This window comes from Ornithodoros turicata, chromosome 10, assembly GCF_037126465.1.
Source record: "Ornithodoros turicata isolate Travis chromosome 10, ASM3712646v1, whole genome shotgun sequence".
NCBI classification, from domain to species: Eukaryota; Metazoa; Arthropoda; class Arachnida; order Ixodida; family Argasidae; genus Ornithodoros; species Ornithodoros turicata.
In genome coordinates, this window is record NC_088210.1 from 17,230,244 (window position 1) to 17,246,661 (window position 16,418).

The following is a 16,418-nucleotide window of genomic DNA, read 5'->3' on the forward strand; positions in this document are numbered from 1 at the left end:
CTGTAGGTGTCAATTTTTTTCCTGCTTTGCATTTCAAAACATTGTGTTCTTGCAGAAAACAAAGATAAAAATGCACTGCTGCTTGCATACTTTAGACAGCCTTAGCAATAAAGCAATCAGTAAGTGGCGTTCTACAGAACAGGGTGACACAGGCAGAAGTGACATAACAAAATTGTACACATCTGCTTTCCTACAGCCACTCTTTACATGCATGACAAAGATAGCCTTTATTTACATTATGATGCATTATAAAATTAGCACCATTCTTACCAATATAAAATGAAGGCTAATTCTTGAGGCAATATTCAGCATAAACTACTGGCTTTTGTAAGATTCTTAATGTATGCAGCTCAGCCTCAGCGTCCTAAATTCGGGGACTGATACTTGCTATATACAGAAAATGTAACTTATGCAGCCCCCTTCTTTCCCCCCCCCCCCCTTCGAATTTGCGCGCACGTACCTTTTTGTCGAGGCACCGCACGTTACACAAGGACTGCTCTACGCAAAATTCGCTGTCGTTCCTCAAATCAGTTAGTGTCATCTACAATATTGCTTAAAATCCTTATTCAATCTTATGGCCCGCTCCACAAAAAGGGCATCCCAGCATCTTAAGGAAGAGGTAGGAATCTTATTTATCAATACCACGCTCCGCATTACGCTGAATGTAAACTGCTGCATAGCCAAGGTAAAAAAAATAAACTGTACAAAATTTAAAACTATACAAAAGGTGCTCGCATGCTAAAAGGTCTGAACTTTCATAAAATAACCAAATTCTTGCAGAATATCAACTTGCACGATATTTACGACCGCCATGTACGCATCCCTCCATTTTGAGTTGCCAGTCTGTTCAACGTGCCTTGAAAGAGAAAGGGGGGTATTTTAATACTCTACATAAGCTCAAGCAGCAAGTAATACCTATAAAAGAACTTGAGCAGGTGGTCCACTTTCTCCAGGTTCCTTTCGTGAACAACTTTTGTCAACACTGCTGCCCATGCCTCGATATCCGAGTTCAGGATTTCTTTAGCGAGACGTGATATAAGGGGTCAACTCTGCTCAGACAGTATTCATTCCACTACCTTCTCCAGAATGAATCCATTCCTTGAGGAGCTGCCTAAGTTCGTCGGACTTTGACCTTTCCTCGATGACATGGCTTATGTTGTCCACCAGTGTCACCTTCTTTGGAACGTTCGAAGATGTGGATGCAGACGTCTGAAACAGAATGCGTTTTAATCTCTCCAGGAAGTTTGGAAGTTCATTTATAATTCAATGCGTGCTTACTAACCATATAACTTTTCAATGAACAAGAAGGCATACTCTTCTGAGGGCTGCTTTTTGGAGGCCTTCCAACTTGTCTTTGAGGGGGCTTCCTTGAGTTAACCAGAGTCAATGTAATAGACAGTGGTGTATAACAACAACATAACCATGGCTATACAGGAGCAAGCCTTACTTTGTTTGTTTGCCGTACTGCCCTCTTCCTTTGTACATTGTCAATACTTCGTTCCTTATTTCTTCAGGAAGGCTTTCAAGGACCGACTGGTCAATCTGAAGTTTGGAGCAAGTGCTATGTATTTATTTGCAGAGGTGCCACACAGAAAAAAAAAAAAGAATATGAGCAGTACATGAGAAACGAAAGTTGGGTGACATCAAAATAATTTTATTGGTTTGATCTGGTGCCTGCGATACCTTTGTTCATGGTAAGTTTGAGGGGAAATTCCAGCTTTTTATGTTGCCAATACAGTTCACACTCCTCAATACTGCCGCTTGCTACAACGGTCTCCTAGGGGGTGTTCAACTATAGGCAACAACAACTTTATTTGATGCTGATGATGATTGAGGAGTTTCGTCGCCAGGGGCGACACCCTACCACATTGCCCGTGGTGAAAACTATGGGCACTTGTCTGTCTAGATGCGGAAAAGAGGGCTTGTTTAGTAAACTTTCTTAGCCTAAATTAGACAGCAATTGCAATAGCTAACTTTTTTGGCATCACAATACCATGAACTACTATACTCCTCTATGTTCATACTATTTTAATTATGTTTAATATATTACCAATAATTTTTTTTCATTTTGGTAGTTATTGACTATTTTAATTATTAAATAATAACTATGCGTTTCAACTATTTACTATAGGGTGGGAAATGTGCACCACGTACATCAACATTTACATTTCTTATTGTGACTCACTTATGGTGTCAGCTAGAGATATGAAATTTTAATTATATTAAGTTTGGATTAATTTTGAGATAATACAGGAGTAAATTATCTATAATTTGAAACTAGTCCCTTGACTGTGATCCTTCAAATGCCAAAGATTCCGAGGGTCTAACATAAAGCGACATGGTGTACACAAAATCCAAGGAATTTCAGTGAAACGTGTGAAGCTGGGCATTACCATTCTAAGTGCAAACTTGGCCACATAGATGAACGTTTAACATATTGCTCTTTTGGGGGTAGGACACTCTTGCATCATGCTGAACCCTCCAATCACCCTCCAAAAAAACATATTCAGTGTTAAAATCTCATTTTCTGTACTGTCTGATACTTTACCTCACTAAACTCGGGCAGTGCCACGCTTTGACCTTGCTGACCCTGAGGCTGGTTCCTTTCCTCGGTTCTGCCCACACTTTTCGTCACTGTTGTGGCTGACATACATGGTACTGAAGGAAGGTCATCACTGGTACGCATCACTCCATCCTTAATACTGGGTTCTTGCTTCGGCCGAGGAGCTGTACTCGCTCCTACGTACTCCAGCAGTGTCCTTCTTGGGCACCCCATGGCAGGGCACTGTTCCAGCTTTCCAACTTGGATTCCAACCTAAGGAATTCTCGGTACTTTGATGGCGACCAGGATCTCTGTTACTTCAGAGACCCTCTGATGTCTAAAATTAATGTCTAATTGATTATGTTAAATTATGTCTAATTATGTTAAATAATGTAATAAATTGTCTGAATTTCAAATTATGGTATAAATTATGTCCTATTATGTTAAATTATGCCCAAATTATGTTATAAATTATGTCTACTTATGTTAAATTATGCCTAGATTATCTTATAAATTATGTCTGAATTTCAAACTATGTTATAAATTATGTCTGGTTATGTTAAATTGATGTCCAAATTAATTCCACTCTCCGCAGACTTACCCCTCTGATGTCTTCAGGGATCAGGGATAACTGAGCTGCTAAATTGCAGCACTCCTTTGCAATTACGCTAGCATCATCTGTCGCCGTCAGCAGGTTAGCAGACTTGGCAATGTTGTCACACGAGCCATGTCCCATAAACTTTGCTGGTTCAATTGGTGCCTCTTTAGAACGTACCTGAGAGCGGTTGTGTAAAAGAACGATGCAGTCCAGCCTGCGATTTCATTCTGTCGCATGTCAACCAAGCAACCAACCTTGAGCTTTAATGTAATAGTGCGTCCCCGAACTTTCGCTTCATGAAGGCGCTTCTCTACTTCTTTGGAAAGTTGAGCGATGAAGCTGTTCATGTCGTCTTCCTGTTTGCATGAGTACAAAACGTTCATACAAATATGATCCCAATGGCGAAGCTCAGGAATTATAATGTACGAAACAAAGAAACAAGCAATGTGCAGACAGAGAACTCAGCTTCACCTGTAAACTTATAGTAACAGGGGATGTTCTCACCTGTGTAAATCGAATTCCATAGTTCACCTCTGCAGAAACAGACTTTCTCACTTTATGTTGCTGCAGAGTTCTTTTGTCAATTCCCCTTGCATGCTCATACAAGCATGTCCCAGTCTTGACTCCAAATTTCGATCTCAAGGACTCCAAGGAGAATGCCTGAAGCTGCTCACATGTTTCAACGTGTAGTTTGGAAAGCTCAGATTGCAATTTGTAGCCGACCCCTGAATGTGAAGACGCATGTTACACAATTGCAAAAGAGACAGAGATACAGAGAGAAACAAGTAAAAAAACAAACTGAAAGGATCTCTCTCACCCAAGGTTTTGAGCCTAGCATTTACCTTGGTGACTTTTACCTTAACTTGTTTATTTTATTTCGTTGATTTTACTAATTAACTATAAGCTTTTTCCATTAATTTGATTAACTGAACCCTACACCAAACTGCAACACAAAAACATTGCATGAAATTTCTTTTAAGTGTCACCCACATAAGTGATCTAAAAGACATAAATTCTACTTGCAAAACAAACTGCAAGGAATGGAAAATACGATAATGACCATAAACACATAGTTTTCGCTAAGTTCTAAAATGAAGTGAGACCTTAAGGCAGCAATAAAATGCTAAAATTTCTCCTTGTGCAGAGAAAGATGTTGTTACCTTGATACCAATACAAAAGGAACGGGATTCATCCGTTGCATTGTGTATGATTTAGAGTAGAGCATGGATTTTCATGCAAATACGTGTTTTTTTCTCAACGTGGTTTCATATCTGGACGATAAAAAAACACTTTTGGTCTCGGTTTGGGACCGATCAGAAGGGCTCTATGGCGCATATAAATGCATGTCTTTTGCAAATTTCGCACGAAAGTGCATGAAAAGTGCATATTTTGCCATATTTTCGAGCACGAGAACTTACTTCTTCCTTTTGCATTGACTTCCCCTTCGCCAAATTACCGTTAACACTGGCGGCGTTCGCATTTTAACCAGCACGATGCAATGCCGAACGCAAAGCCATGGCAAAACAAGCCTGAGCATGGGCAACACGAAAAACACAAACATACATATATGTTCGTGTTTTTCATGTTGCCCGTGCTCGGGCTTGTTTCGTAACGGGTTTCGTCCACCAGTTGGCCTGCGTTCACGCTATTTTATCAATCATGAACGCAAGTATTCTTTGTTGTGCGCTGCAGAACAAAGGTGGCCTTATTTTACAATGTGCCCCCAAATAAAATGCCAAAATTTTGTCAAAGATTCATTTGGTGCATTGCTTTTGTACCAAGAGCAACAAAAAACATTGCATATATTGAGGATTTTTCCTGCATACTTCGAAAATTTTCAGTGCATAGTTGCACGCACATCTCGGGAGTTCTTAGCGCACATTTATCCGCACTCTAGAGATAATACACTTCCAACTTTAGTGCCCCGTTAACACTGCATGTTTCCAGATTCACATGTCTTACCGGGAAGATCCTTTACTGAGACCGTCCTGAAAAAATCTGGGAGATCCCGCGCACACACAAACCGATGTCCATTTGGCTTTGCAGACCTGTTTGCAACTCGTGCTGCAAGCATATTGGGACCTAGTATTCGGAAGGTTATTTATTAGGAGCACTGACCAATGCAACGAGGCAACTCTACAGCATACCTAATCCGGCAGATGCTGTGCATAATGTTTTCTCTTCAATTTCCTTCCTCAGATGGGAAGCAAACTCTTCTGGATGGCACTGAAGTTCATGCAGAAGCTTCGACACATCTGCATACAGCTCATCACAGCTAATGGCTTCAATGTCCAATGTATAGCTGCAAGGAACCTTACTTATAGCTAAACTGCAACAGCCCCTGCAGATCTGCCTCTGACAGTAGAATATATGCAGAACCACAACTTTTCATTAACTTATAATCCATTAATTTGCATTTAGAGGACCGACCTTGCAACAATGCCGTAAAGCATTTTCGATACTTCGTCGTAACCCTCGAAGTCGTACGGTATCGTGCGCAGACTCGGACACAACTTCCGCGCCTGACCCAGAAACATGCCGCTTCGAACTCCAGCCTTCCGCGCTTCGTAGCTGCAACTGGCCACCTCGGATCTAGAGTCCTCTTTCACGACCGCGTTCCCAGCAGGATATTTACTGTCGTAGCTCTTTGCGTGGCAGACTGCTACTGGTGTCCCTGTAAGCGGGTGTAAGTGGGCTGTAAGTGGGGGTAATAAGCAAGCATCGGAGGACATCGCTAGCAGTGTGCTTTTCAAAAACTTTGCGAGAGGCAATGCCAGTAGTAGCATGTACCAGCTGAAAAGAAAACGTGCGCAAGACAATTACCTTTAAGTTCGGGTCGTGTACGGAGACCAACTGAGACGAAGAAGCAGTCCATGTCAATGTGCATCAGCACTGTATCTTGGGAATCGTACAGCTCTCTTACAGGACCGCTTCTAAGTCTCTCTCCCAACCTCTTGGCACCTTCGAAAACCCCACTGCTGTTGGACCGTAACTCTTCCACGTACTCTCGCAGCTTAATGCTAGCCGTCGAAATGTGGTGCAACCTAGACCTGCTGTAGAACTGTTCGAGAAAATTCGGATCGCCCGAATTGTGTGACCGAGCGTGACCCGCCGATGTATTTTCACTGCACAGGATGTTGTGATGTGCAGAACTGTCCTTTTCATTTTGTACCGTGATTTTGTCATCCTCTCTCGCTTCTGCTTTGATGCCTGATCTTTGATCTGCCTCAAGAGCGCTTCCCTGCACGACACTTTCAATCCTTTGTTGTCCGCCTTTCAACGAAGGCGAAAAGAGGAGGTACTGCGACACAGGGAGGAGTTTTCCAGCTGCAACACTGGAATCACACAGTGCGCTCACAAATGGGTCGTCGTGCAACTATCACACATTCCAAAGAAATGTAAAGTAATCATGATTCACCTGTCTGAGATCCACTTTGGAGAAACAACTTGATCTCTCAGTTCTTTCTGCTTAGCTTGGGAAAGGCTAGAAGCTATCACGTAACAATTGGGCTTTCGCTGATAATAGTGTTGATAGGTTCCTCCATTATTCGACATGATTCGCTTTATCGTTTCAGCAGAAGGGTCTGTGTTGAAAAAAAAAAAAAAAGTTATGCGAAACCAAATGTTTGCAGGTAGTTCAGGAGGAGCTGAAAATTTACCTGTGTATCCATTCACAAATACAGATATGCCATCAAAAATGCCAGTCCTAGAGCTTTCATGAGCTTCGTTTTCTACACCTCTTTGAAACTGGTCCTCTAGCTTTCGTATCTTCGCAGACATATATCCTCCCTAAAGAAACATTAAAGCGAGATAAGCTACACGGTCCCACCACTATAAATTGCTGGTATTTGCTGTATGTCACAAAGAACAGCGTACATATGCCTCGAATCCTGTTTGTCCGAATCGTCTTTGGTTTTTCTGTCTTCCCCTCATTCTCGTCAATATCCTTCAATATCTCTTCGAAATGAGGTACAAGAGATTTCTCAACGTTGAACAATGTCACCATTTGCGTAGCATGTCCAAATGTGTTCACGCGGATATATGGTTTCCCAGTGATCTGTCAAAGATCAAAGCGAAACTCGCGAAACCACGAAAACACAGGGCGCCGCCATATTAGTTTGACGTCACACGTAGCAGTGGAGTACCCTCTAGCGAGAAAAGGCGATAACTTTGCTCATGCGCGAAAACAGTAAACGCCGGGCAATGATTTTGAATTAAATTATTTTTCCTGATACACCATAGAAAAACTAAATGTTATATAAACGGAATATATCTGTGATAATGGTGGTGGGTGGTGGTGGTGGTGGAATGGTGCGTACTGGGCCGACTTCTATGGGAACTGTGCCGACATATGTCTGAAAGCGTCTGAGGAAAACGAGCGAGTGGTGGTGGTTGTGAAAGGACATTTCGGCTATGGATGAAGTAACTGCAAATGTTACCGTCCTGGTATGTACTGGGGTAGGCAGTCCGACTTTGTCGCGACTTACATCCCCATTCTTTTTCTATATCACATCACCAGAAACCAGAAAAGAGCACGGTGCAAGGAGATGGGGGAGAAGGGTCAATGTGACGTTTCCCGCTCAGACGCCTATGGACAAGGGGCCGAGTTCATGCCCCCTCTCCAACTCTGCGTCCTGGGCTGGCTTAATGGGGAACTTCACCGACATCCGCCTGGACAGTCTGAGCGACATCGCCACGAAATGTTCCGTAAAAGAAAACAAAAACTGCTCACGACGCAGAAGCCCTGGCAGACGACAGCGTCTGTTTCTGTCGTCTGCAACGGGATATCTGCCTCGATGCCAATACACACACGGGATATCTTGTGGCCAGGGAAAGGTAACGGAAACGATATTATTCCACAAATATATCAGGCAACGGTAACAGAAACGGCCGGATATCGCACGCTCAGGATACCTGAAACAGAAACTAAAATAATTTAGGAGAATATTTCGGGTACTGCATGACCCAAATTATTAGTCCTTTGCCATTACAGTCCCCGCATTTAGAATAAATTTATGGAATGAAGCGAGGAGCATATATAAGTAAGTATGAGAATATGGTAAACACAAGAAGTATAGTTCTTATATGCTTATGGTAAGTTGCAAGTGTAAGCAACATTTGTGAAAACCCCGTTCATATGAAACCTCGTACAATATTTTTGCGTACGTGAAGGATAGCGTGGCGGTTCTGCGCAAAGCTGTGCTTGTATCTTGCGCGTGCGCAGTACCACCAGGCTATCCATTACGTACGCAAAAGCGACATGTTTTCCTAAAACTCACTAACATGTTCGCACGCGTACAATAACGCAGGGATGAACATTGCAGTGTATTCATATTCGCTCAGGGATCGCTGATCATAATTCGCTCCAGGAGGTGGTCGCTATCGGTGCCTGGTGCAGCACAAAAGAAAACGAACCAGGTGTGACCCGCGCGTGCCTCTTTCCTGTGTATCCACGTGTTTGCTGTTCATTCGAACATCAACGCACCTTGCACCAACGGATGTACATATGTCCCCGAAGAAACGCAGCTCATCAAAAGGTTTGTGGCCTACTCCAGTGTTCCCGCTCACTTGATTGATCTACACTACGAGTAGATCTTGTCTGTTCATAGAGGTGACCATATTATTCAGATATGTTCTTGAAAACATCCGAACCGATAAGAAAGTAAGTAAACAAGTATATTATTGTCCGAGAGAGCTCCAACATGCGAGCGAGTTGGTTTGGATCAAACTGTCGTACGGCATTGCCCCGGAAAAAAGAAAGAAAAAAAAAAGAAAGAAAGAAGACAACGAAACCTTTATTTCCAGTGCCATCTGTCTGTACATACCTCTCCTGCTTCTGATCAGCGCATGTATGCCACTGTTTTTCATCATAATTCCTCGTTCAAAAGCATTCCGTAATGGTGAGTTTAAACACTCGACTTCCAGCAAGCCCGCGTGGATTGATGCTCCGCCATTTTTCTTGCAGTGGCCGAGATTACAACTGTTGGTGAGTACGAATTATACCTCGCTGTTCGTGACACACCGGGGATCTGAGCATGACCGAAGCTTGAGCACACCATATACACGTTGGGGAAGAATAGGGGCAGCGAAGACGGGCATGGGGCTCTTGGCGAGAGACATACTCGACAAAACGCAAGACGCGTTGTGCTTCGCGTTTTTTAAACATGACTGAAGAAATTATTTTTAATTTCTCCATTCAATTTTTCGTTTCCAGAGACTAAGGAGATTAACGCTACATGTGGGCTTGGGTTGCACTAGAGCCGAAGCGCTAGACGCTGATCAATTGCACTTCCTTGTGTAATTTATTTTGTGGCCATGCAGAACACCATATTGCAAAGAAAATGTGGACATCTGTTGCTTATCAATTCAGCTTTTGGTGGTGAAGATTCAAACCCAACGTCATACTCCTTTGTGTCAGGAACGTGATGCATATAAGCACCATTTTACTCAAAAATACAAGTTCCGAATGAGTGAAGCACCATCAAGTGGCGTACCATTGTCTGTCCCTCTCCCAGTTGCGGATCCAGGTGAGGGGGCGGCTGGCCGATCGACCCCCCTTAATCCCCCCCCCCCCAAAAAAAAGGGAGGTTCTAGATTTGGTTCTTCCCTGCCCTGCACAGTCCAGTCCATGCAGACCAAGGGCCAGTTACTTAACTGGTATACGCATTCGTTTTCCTTGTATCTCCCATATAGTTTATGGAACTGCACAGGACGACACCAAACTAGACCATGAAGGTATCAGCATCCCACTGCGGTCACATGGACTCTTCGAACGTGAGAGTGTTCGTCATAAGGGCAAGAGTGTCAACACTTCTCGTATTCGTAGTTCACATACTGTGGCCAAATCTCTACCCAGCATTATTCCCACCGTGCACCAGGGCGACAAAGAACCAGTGCATAGACCAAGTCACTCGAGCAGGCGCCACCAGCGTCATCGATGGAATAAAACTCCCCGCGCCACCACGACCACGATAACCAGCATGCGGAATCTACATAGGCACGCCAAGGTAATCAGCCGTCGTCGGGGGAGGAGCTCTTCGTTTCCGAACACAACTATACGTCTAGCAGTCCCCGGTAGCACCGTACGAGAGCACGTCACCGTCTCCACTTCCTATGAAGGAATTAATACGACACAGTTACTAATTTTCGACAATACTTCGACAGCTCTATCGGCAGGAAGAAGTTCGAATTCTGTTACAGGAAGTTACGACATATCGATGTCTGATGGCATCATCAAAACCATATCCTCTACAACTGCTTTGAAGGACATGATGACCGTGGACTCGATTAGTATTGGGGAATTCCATATCGTGCCGCTGTCGGCCGAGGTATCTGATGACAGCGTACAGACCAACAGCTCAGCGACCCGTGCTATGAGCAGTCCTGAAGGCGTGACAGCTGAAGAGTCGAGCAGGCACACACCCGAACTTGCTACAGGACAAGCTGTACGGGCCACTGAGGACCTCAACAATAGTCAAAACTGGGTAGACCGGAGTCCGGCTCGTGTGAGCGGAGATGCATTTCGCTTTGACAAGGACCCGGTGACAGACACGAAACTTAATATATCTTCAAGTACGCAAGCCGTGATTGGTGATGAAGGACATTTTGGAAGGAGCACACCTCTTACTAACCTCAGTGAGCGAAGTCCGATGACCATTCTGTATGAGAGCGAGTGGAATTACACGGCTAATACCGGAAGTCATGCTGGAGAACAACATAAAACGTTATTAGGGAGACACCCACGGGAGAATCTTCGGGATGCCTTGCCTGTTTCGTCGGGCACTAGTTTCATAAATAGCACCAATACCTCTGGCGCTGAGGACGTTACTCGAACTATATCCTTACCATCACCGTCGCTGTTTTCGGTTTCGCGCTTGGCTACGTCGCAGCTTACGAATCATCCTCCCGTTCCTAACCCACCAGCGTCTTCGACTATCCCTAATCGACCGACAGCGCCGTTGAATTTGACGTTGGCCGAACTTTACAACTGGACGACAGCTGCTTCTGAAGGAAACGCTACGCGCAGCGAATCTGAAGAAAATGTTATAAAAAGTTTCAGCGCCAATATCTTTGACGGCACTGACTGGACTTCATCCTCAAGGATTTCTAGTACGAACCAATCAAGTTGCCAGTCCAATTGCGTATCATTCTCCCCCAGCAGCATTTCACGTTCTGCTTCTTCAGCTTCATTACTCAGTACCTTCAGGGCCTCTCCCAGTACGTCACAGACTGCATCGCCGCTGTTAGGAAACGCATCAATAGGACTGCGCTCGCAGTCTGCATTATACGCTGCATTTAGCTTCGCAACATCAGAAGCAACATCGCCGGCGTCATTACAACATCGTACGTTTCCTTCGACGTCGACAATGACGGCTACAACGTCACCGTCCGGAGAGACGCAGGGAAGATCCGAACGTTTTCCAGCTCTAGAAACCAGTAGAGAGATTGCATACAGCGATACAACAACGATGTACGCTACCTCTGCCAGTCAGTACTTAAGACAAGGGGCCTCAACGACGGATCGCAGTTCCACGACGAAAGCTGTGGAGAAGAAGAGAGACATTCCGCTAGGAATACCATTGAATAACACTAACGATGTCGCAGGTAATAATACGGGAGACGATCATGGTGTTCGATTTATGCAATTCAATGGCACGAAAGATGCCAACACATCTGACGGTCACTATAATTACTACTACTACTACGACGACGACAATCACACGCATCACAACGATACTGTGTACTACTACATTGACAGCGACGGTGCCGATGCTGATGCTTTGCGCACCGATTTGGATGGTTATTCTCAAGAAGCAAGCAGGAGTGATGCGAGTTCCTCTAGCCCACGATCGCCAACCCATGGTGTTGTCGACACTGCATCACACGTTGAAGCGAAATCATCGTCGGTGCAACGGAAGGTATCGATAGCAGCGGATGCATCAAGCTCTGTAAGCCAGAACCTGTTTAGAAAATTGAAGGATTCAACGGGTGGGCCCAATGACACCACATTATCTAGTGCTCCGCCGAGGAGTACTCATGCACCGCCGCCAGGCAAGAGTTCATTGACGTCTTCTCAAAGCACAGTTGCGTCTATGACAACAGATTATTCGTCAGCTCCAGGAGGAGATATATCCGTGTCATCGCTTACAACGCAGACCTTCCGGTCGGTAATGTTATATACTTCAACTCTTTCAACGCAAGTCTTGACCAATACGCCGCCTAGTATTTCCCAGCAGAAAAAAATGGAGGTGGTGACGTCAACGTCATCTGTTCCACCGTCGTCACCAAGAGGTTCGGTACATTCGGCAACTGAGACCATGTCGTCTGCGCGATTGAAGACAGCAGCCGTCGAGGGCACAAGGCATAAGACTTTACTGCAAGGCCCACGTATTAATCTCGTGCCACAGTCGACAAGGGGTCCTGTGCCCCAAAGGTCTGGTCGTCACACATCGACAGCGTTTGAACGCAATGGCGAACTTGCAAGACGCGGACAGCAGACTATGGCTGTTTCTGAGAGAGAAAGGACGTTGGTAACAGCAATTCCTGTCGAACTTACGCCACAAGGACACACAAGTTTCAAGCCACAGGGTAAGATACAGACACGTTTTCTACTATGGTGCGTACGATGTTAATGCAAGAAACGCATATGGGGAATCAAGCGTACTCACCAGTCTCTCTGTGACTACATTCGAGTTGTAGACTTGCCCTACCCCATGTAGTTCAGAGACAGATGACAATAACTCACGCTTTTAGCAGGTCACTAAGACCACTCTATATACCACTGCTCAGAAATTACTGCAAAATTGCGTGAATCTGTAAGATTAATGTGCATGCCGTGTACTCTTCGGTAGTATGTGCAAGGACAAGATGGCACGCAGTGCGGCTGCACAATTCAGAGTGGAATCCCAATGGCAGTTTCAGCACAGAACATTTGCCGGAAACAACATCTGCCAGATGCACCTCGAATTTACAACTAACTAGCCTTTCAGGATCTTTTGGTTTCCCGTTGAGTTTGCGTTCCCAAGCAAATGAGGTCTCCAAACGACCACAAAGCGAAACTATCGAGAGGTCGGCAAAAACTAGCACGCGCAATCGCCGCCATTTTCCTCGATTTCTGACTATTCCTACGAGATACACGAACTGCGGCGCATTCCTCGTTCTCTATGAACGACAGTTCCGTTATGTTGACGTTATAGCTTATTAATCCTTCTTTTTTTTCTTATGGATGCAGGTCGAGCTCTTCCCCAGGCGCCATCTCTGTTCTGTACCTTACCTTCCACATACAAAGGACCATACCCTGTCCATTTGTGCGACAGAATCCTTATCAAAGATCTTATCCTGTTTGATCAAAGACACGTCAAGTTATCTGTGCGGTCGTACGGTAGCGTATTCCGTCGGTTTCTAGAGTTTCTGAAACGCAACTTCGCGTTGCTTCTCATTCGTCTCTTGCAGATGTGCACTTGAGCCTGAAGCGCCTCCGGGAGAGCGTATCTTTTAAAATACTGGGTCTACTTGCATCTAATACAATTGAAGCGTTTCGCATGCAAAATCCATCCCGGGATAATTTCGTGGACGCGTTGGAACGGCTGCTCCTTCGCATCACTTTGGACGGGCTCTGCTTTGACCTGGATGCCGTTACGAGAGCTAGTCTTGCCGATTACAGGCATATACTCAAAGTAAGCGATAGCCAGTACTAATGTCCCCCTCAGCTTCTAATAGCTAAGGCTAACTGTTTACAGGATATCCGTGTGAAATTATACGACAAGCTACTCTGCACTGTCTTCAGCTACATGGCACGCGTGAAACTTCCTTCGAAGCACCTTATTTCATTGCTTAGGTATGGCAGTTCACGTTCTTTGGTCCTCCTTTTGTTGTTGCCATACGCTGTCTCATGTGGTCACGTCGCAGGTTATTCAATACATCCATCATTCACCAGGACTATCGGCTCATATCACCTATGGAAGCAACCGTTCCAAATCCTCTGCGGCGCAATGAGTCGACAAAGTTCTCATTGGTAAATACTTTGTGCTGCAGCACTCAAACAAACAGCAGTGTTGTCTACTGTCTTTGTACCCCGGCAGACTGCGGCACTGCGCATGTCGGTCGAAATCCGTGGTCCCTCGAGACGAAAGAGTATCTGTCTGCCGTTGTCACTGCGGGGAACGCAGTATGACCTCCTTCTTCCCAAAGAGAGTCGTGATATCGGCGCCATCGCTCGCTTCGTGAAAACACCTGTCAGTGCCGATGCGGTGAGCATATTGCATGGGGGTCTATGTGCGTTTTTGAGACTGCTTCAATGTCGTCACTGATGCGGCAGATCTGCACAAGATACAAGCATTGGCCCAGGGTCTACGACAACGCAACGGGGTCCTGGTATATTTCAGAGGGCACCAAATGGATTGGATTCGACGATGCCGCCTCTTTGAAACGGAAGGTGTGTTACGTCCTTCATTGTCTCCTCTGTCGAATTGCAACGGGTACCTTTAAGGGGGTTGCGACAGGTCAGGAGGGGGTACACGCAATGAGGGTAACAGAAGCGGAGACAGAGGGTACCGCGAATACCGAAACTCTGACATCACAGCCCTCGCCGCCGCCAGTCAGGTAGCGCGCCAGGAGTCACGTGCATACGGCTGCCAATGGGAACCGGCGAAACTCTGAGCTCTGTGACGTCTGCGCTTTGCTCGGGAGTGTGTTCGGGGGCTTGTATCCCGTTACGTACGATACGAAGAATAATAATTCGTTTTTCCCTCAGTAATCTCGCGTGCACGCCCATGATGTCTATGAAAGTGTCCCAATCCCTTTAAAGGGAAGTGGACGGTGATGTTTGGTATAGGTGTGGCCAGCAGGGGGCATGCGGTCCCTCTAGATCCACTACCAAACACAGAAAACATGCGAGCAGTCCTCTGTAGCCGTTATTGGGGTGCTCCCTCTACAACTGTAACCACATAATTGGGCAGAGTTGTCCCATCGCATATGATGTCATGACGTCTGGGAGGGTATGTCAGAAATGTCCGTGGTACATTTGAAACTGGTAGCTCTGTCACCGTGGAACTTGATTAGCATTAACGTGTATTAAGCAGTATACTCTGCACGTGTAGGTGCCGGCACTACTGGAAAGGTTCCGACCGGACTGCGTGTTCTTAGATGATGTGCATCTGGACGACCCCAATGGCAGGTGTGCCAGCGGAGCCTTCCCGCAGACGACCGCTGTCCTTGGTATTTTCAACGAAACGTTACGAAGCATGAAGTCTTACTCCCCTTGGAATAAATTTGCATAGTATTTGTTTGCTTGTACTGCCTCCAACATGAGATACAGGATGTACGTAACGTAACCCCTAGTCTGAGGAAACACGGAAAGCAAATGAAAACCAAACACAGAGAACGGGCTCAAAACCAGTAAGGGGCATTACTATGTTCATGAGACGCAGCATACGAAGCATAGATACGCACATATCCAGCAAGAACCAATCTCGCTTCAAAGCAGGATGAGTAGGGATTGCTGATGGTTTAAAAAACAGGGCTTGATCACAGACAACAATGACTTGCAACAAATGGCTTTTGCGGTGGACGAATGGGCGACTAGATGACACCGCTGTTAGTAATGTGGAGTGGAGAGAGTAAAGCTCGGTGTCCTCTATGGGCGTCTCTTTGAATTAATCCGCTCGCACAAAGAGAGTGTCCGCTTGAACCTTTGATTATGAGTCACACGCACGATATCCACCAGTATGCATCGCCGGCTGTTATTCAGAGGGAGAACGACAATAACTGCGACTGTTTCGTCCTTCATTCTTGAGGCGTTCTTACAATTATTTGTGTTATACTATGTACCTATATATTGTGTTATTTGCTTTTGTAAAGAACTGCCCTCGAATTATTTCTTGTGATGCTCGAAAACGCGAATTCATCACGCATTCTTATGAATTTTTTTCAGCGCTTTATACGGCACAATGCTCTTTATTTACGGCTTTATTTTTAAAAAAACGCGAGCAATGGTGTAGAGTGTTGCCCCAATCATCATCACCAAATCATCACACCCCAATCATATCCAAAATAAAGTCGTGGTGGTGGTTGTTACATTCTTTTCCGGTTTGCAAAGCTGTTTTGTGGTGTCATCTTTTTCGAATTGGACCTCTCATAAGTTTACTTCATGTTGCTCGAAGACTATGCCAAAACGTCCTTTCCCATACAACCATCGACATCCGAAGGACGTCCTGAACTAGTCCCGATGTGTTGGTCCATCAAGGACATGAAAGGGATCTCCGCCGAATATAATTGAAG

The 16,418-nt window shown here is 45.1% G+C and overlaps 2 protein-coding genes across 3 annotated transcripts; one reads left to right on the forward strand and one right to left on the reverse strand.

Annotated features, from left to right (window-relative positions):
• Position 1: 1 nt before the first annotated feature.
• Positions 2-7,269, reverse strand: LOC135370725 (DNA repair protein REV1-like). Of its 2 annotated transcripts, XM_064604543.1 has the most exons (16): positions 7,017-7,269; positions 6,800-6,929; positions 6,559-6,724; positions 5,964-6,475; positions 5,571-5,814; positions 5,288-5,442; positions 5,103-5,222; positions 3,645-3,865; positions 3,395-3,496; positions 3,144-3,317; positions 2,549-2,815; positions 1,448-1,542; positions 1,283-1,367; positions 1,077-1,209; positions 916-1,018; positions 2-856 (listed from the first exon to the last, which is right to left on the reverse strand). In XM_064604543.1, exons 1-16 carry the CDS (start codon positions 7,071-7,073, stop codon positions 739-741), a joined length of 2,682 nt encoding a protein of 893 aa, XP_064460613.1. In that variant the 5' UTR covers positions 7,074-7,269; the 3' UTR covers positions 2-738. The 2 variants fall into 2 exon arrangements, with proteins under 2 accessions (XP_064460613.1, XP_064460612.1); XM_064604542.1 differs by having other exon boundaries at positions 6,559-6,929.
• A 1,257-nt stretch (positions 7,270-8,526) lies between these two features.
• LOC135370212 (mucin-3A-like) lies at positions 8,527-15,420 on the forward strand. Its single transcript, XM_064603915.1, has 12 exons — positions 8,527-8,677; positions 8,769-8,802; positions 8,946-9,040; positions 9,106-9,126; positions 9,834-12,728; positions 13,372-13,521; positions 13,593-13,816; positions 13,880-13,977; positions 14,049-14,154; positions 14,222-14,389; positions 14,458-14,574; positions 15,239-15,420. The coding sequence occupies exons 1-12, from the start codon at positions 8,647-8,649 to the stop codon at positions 15,416-15,418; spliced, it is 4,119 nt and encodes a 1,372-aa protein (XP_064459985.1). The 5' UTR covers positions 8,527-8,646; the 3' UTR covers positions 15,419-15,420.
• Positions 15,421-16,418: the final 998 nt, after the last annotated feature.